General features: G+C 40.0%; 1 protein-coding gene across 1 annotated transcript in view; it reads left to right on the top strand.

Annotated features, from left to right (window-relative positions):
• LOC107751305 (leucine-rich repeat-containing protein 1) overlaps positions 1-3,332 on the top strand; it is a 68,625-nt gene extending 65,293 nt beyond the window's left edge. Inside the window, exons 13-14 of the mRNA XM_016566984.1 lie at positions 285-427; positions 2,321-3,332. Coding sequence (XP_016422470.1) covers positions 285-427; positions 2,321-2,479 — 302 coding nt within the window. The 3' untranslated portion in view covers positions 2,480-3,332. The remainder of the gene's footprint in view (positions 1-284; positions 428-2,320) is intronic.

Below are 3,332 nucleotides of genomic sequence, written 5' to 3'. Positions count from 1 at the left end.
AAATGTAACGCAGGGAATTCTGGGAATGTCAATTTACGGTTATTCCCTGTAAATTATACGGTCTTTTTCACTTCCAAAAACTGTATACTACCGTAAAATTACATGTAATGTCCAATACAGTTTTTCACCGTATATAGTAGGTGAATTTACTGTTAACCATTTAACAGGTTTTTACTGTAGCATTTTTACAGTCTTTTACCGTTAAATTCACGGTAAATGCAATAAATATTTTTTTCCCCTAACCCAATAATGTGTGTAAAAAAATCTGTGCATATGCTGTTTAGGTTCCGATAAACTTGCCCGCTGTGGTGCTCTGGAGAGTCTGGTGGAGGGCGGCATGCTGGATGACACCTGGGATGACAAAACCCCAAACAGAATGAGCACCATCCGTTTCATGGAGGAGGATGATGATGAGGATGACGAAGAGGTGAGGAAGAAGGAGGCTCTGCTAAATGTATTATATGGATTTAGCATGATTATGAGTTTTGTAAAAGTGATGTATCGGGTGCCTTTTTAGTGGTGTTTTGGTTTATAGATGACCTCAAACTAACCTGTCACTCAGATATACGCTTTGTTTGCAGGGGCATATACATTTTTTAAGTAAAATTCTCACAGGAATAAAAATGCCCACTTTAAATTATAAATATCAGTAGCTAGTAGCAACTCATGGGCTAAATACTACAGAGGATATATTTAGTGTATATATGGTGCATTCCATTGACCTCGGATGTCAGAGCTGGGAATGACGTCACACCCAAGTGGACTGTGTTCCAGTAGAGAAGTCAGAAAACTACGTGTGACAAGACATTGTTAGCAATACCAGTCGATTAAAAACATACAAAAAGTGTTTATAAGTGCTATTAAACAATATATTACTACTGTTTCTCTTCTGTTGATGCATTGAGCAGCCATATTGGGTTCTGAAGTTAGAGTTGTTGCAATTCCTCCGAGATTCCGAGTTGGAACTCTGACTTGGGAGGGCGTTCCAGGTAAAAGTTCCTACTGGGAACTCAGAAATTCCAACTTACGAGTACAAATGGAACACACCATTACTTTTTTTTTTTTTTTTAAGCAGTCTGCAAATCACTGGGCCTGTTCCAGTACCCAAAATTGCAGTCTTTACATATGTCTACTTGCATATGCCGTATTTCCTATATTTTGCCCAAATATTCCAGTGGGCATGAAGACCGCAAGGTTTTGGTTACCCAATGGGACACACTTACAACATAAGCCCTATTCAGACAGTAATTGTTTCTCATGGGGATGTAAGCTATTTTCAGCATTTACAGGAGTTAGTCTGTGATTTCATTGCCTCTGAATCCAGAATGCTGGTGTTTTTCTCCCACTACCGGCATGAAAATCCTGACCGAATTACCTACTGTGTTTTGACACACACCAAGATCGTGTGGTAATTTAATTGTTGTCTGAATGCAAGAAGAAATCGATTCAAAATTCAAATCTGTTTTGTCTACCGCCGAACACCGTACGGTAACTGTTGCACTTCACTGTAATTTGCATGCATATTTAATACTGAAATTCTGGAAAGTATTTACAAGAACAATATTTCATAACTGCTCCACCACAGTGAGTGGGAGCTGTTAAGAGCAAAAAGAAGTACGTAATCATTCGAATACATTTGGGGTGCTTCAAATTAAGTGATTTAAAAAAAAAAAAACACACATTGAAATTTACGTCAAACATTTACAATGTGCAACACTGTGTTTTACTACCAAATGATATGTAATATAGAATTAATTTAACTTGCACTGTAAAGTTTTCGTTGACGTGAGTTCCTGAACGTGATGGAAGCAGTATTAGAGAGAGTGTGGATACAGTGTGCATTAAGGGCACCGCACTTTGGCATTTTTCAGTCTTGAACATTTACTTCCTGTCACATGCACTGGCTCTCAAGTGGCCAAGTCCACAAGTGTGGGTACTGGGACAGGCCCCGTGTGTTATGCATATTTCAAAAGCAGTATGCTTTGTTGTGTGACGTGACCTCATCATGCTTTCCATCGTCTTGAAAATGAAGTCTTGACTCAATTGAGTTGAGAAAATGATTTCTTCTGATTCATCGGTCACACTGGAAAAGGAAAGTCGAGTCGAGTGCATTGCACTGTGGGACATGTAGTAGGTAAACTCCATGCCAAAAGGAAATGCTGTGACATAAAACACAAAAACGACAAGCCCTTCAGTGTATCCCACCTCAACCTTCTTTTTTCAATCAGATCCACTTTTCATGGGGTCTTAAAATGCTCTGAAGGGTGCTATAACGAGAATCGGTGAATTAAAAAGGGTTCTTTTTCTTCCTGTTTCTCAGAGAACACTGTTGCGGCGGGCCACGCCACACCCCAGCGAGCTGAAGAACATGAAGAAGGTGGCCGAGAGCATCCGAAAGGACATGAACGCCGCCAAAGGCCTGGATTCCAACAAAAACGAGGTCAATAACGCTGTGGACCGAGTGACCACATCTGTGTGACCGCTATTACTCCGAGATGTCTCTTACCCAGTGTGTCTGTCTCTGAAGCCCCTGCAGAGCCATTCCTCACTGTGTTCTCCCAGGGGCTGACCACCCTTTTGCTCTCCTGGGACCACCAGAGCCCCTTTTCCAGCCCTGCTAACTTCATCTGCTCCCGCCCTGTGTCAGGAACGAGTCCTCACTACACGGTGCCTTCTTTTCTAAAGACCTCCAGAGCAATAACCGGCAAAGGAATGCTTTTCTTTGACACACAAAATAGGTAGTTGCACTACAAGTCTTAGCATAAATCTGTCAGAGCCTTTAATATAGAAATATTGAATTTTATATCTAAATATATATGCTCTATTTTTTTATTTTCGAACACTGGGTGCATTTCTTTCTTTTGGATCTGCTGATTTTAAAAATGATTGTATAGTTGCTTGTGAATATTGACACTTTTGTACGCGTGGCAGCTCAGGTGGTGTGAATTTTTAGAAACAAACAAACAAAAAAAAGATGCATAGCCAGTTTCTTAATCAATGAACTTTCCCATCGCTTGGACTTAATTTTAGAATTAAAAGCATTCGAACAAAGTGATGGATTTTTTATGTCATACACAGTTCATTCTTATCTGAACATGAGGGGGCAGCTTTGTATTTCATTGTCAGGTTTTTCTTCATAACCCATGCAGTTTTCATTGTGTGTAAAGAACATGCTTTGTACTAAAGTTAATTAAAAGGGCTAATGTTGTGGACCATGAGCTGAAACACAGACAGACCGGCGCTGTGCTTTACCACGCTGATATCACTTAAGTAAGCCGACTTCTGCTGCAGTTCAAATGTGCTTCCAGCTTTTTAAAAAGCATAAAACTCTT

This window comes from Sinocyclocheilus rhinocerous, unplaced genomic scaffold (assembly GCF_001515625.1).
Source record: "Sinocyclocheilus rhinocerous isolate Xijiao unplaced genomic scaffold, SAMN03320098_v1.1 scaffold552, whole genome shotgun sequence".
NCBI classification, from domain to species: domain Eukaryota; kingdom Metazoa; phylum Chordata; class Actinopteri; order Cypriniformes; family Cyprinidae; genus Sinocyclocheilus; species Sinocyclocheilus rhinocerous.
Note: the sequence above shows the minus strand (reverse complement) of the source record. Positions and strands in the feature narration are given on the sequence as shown.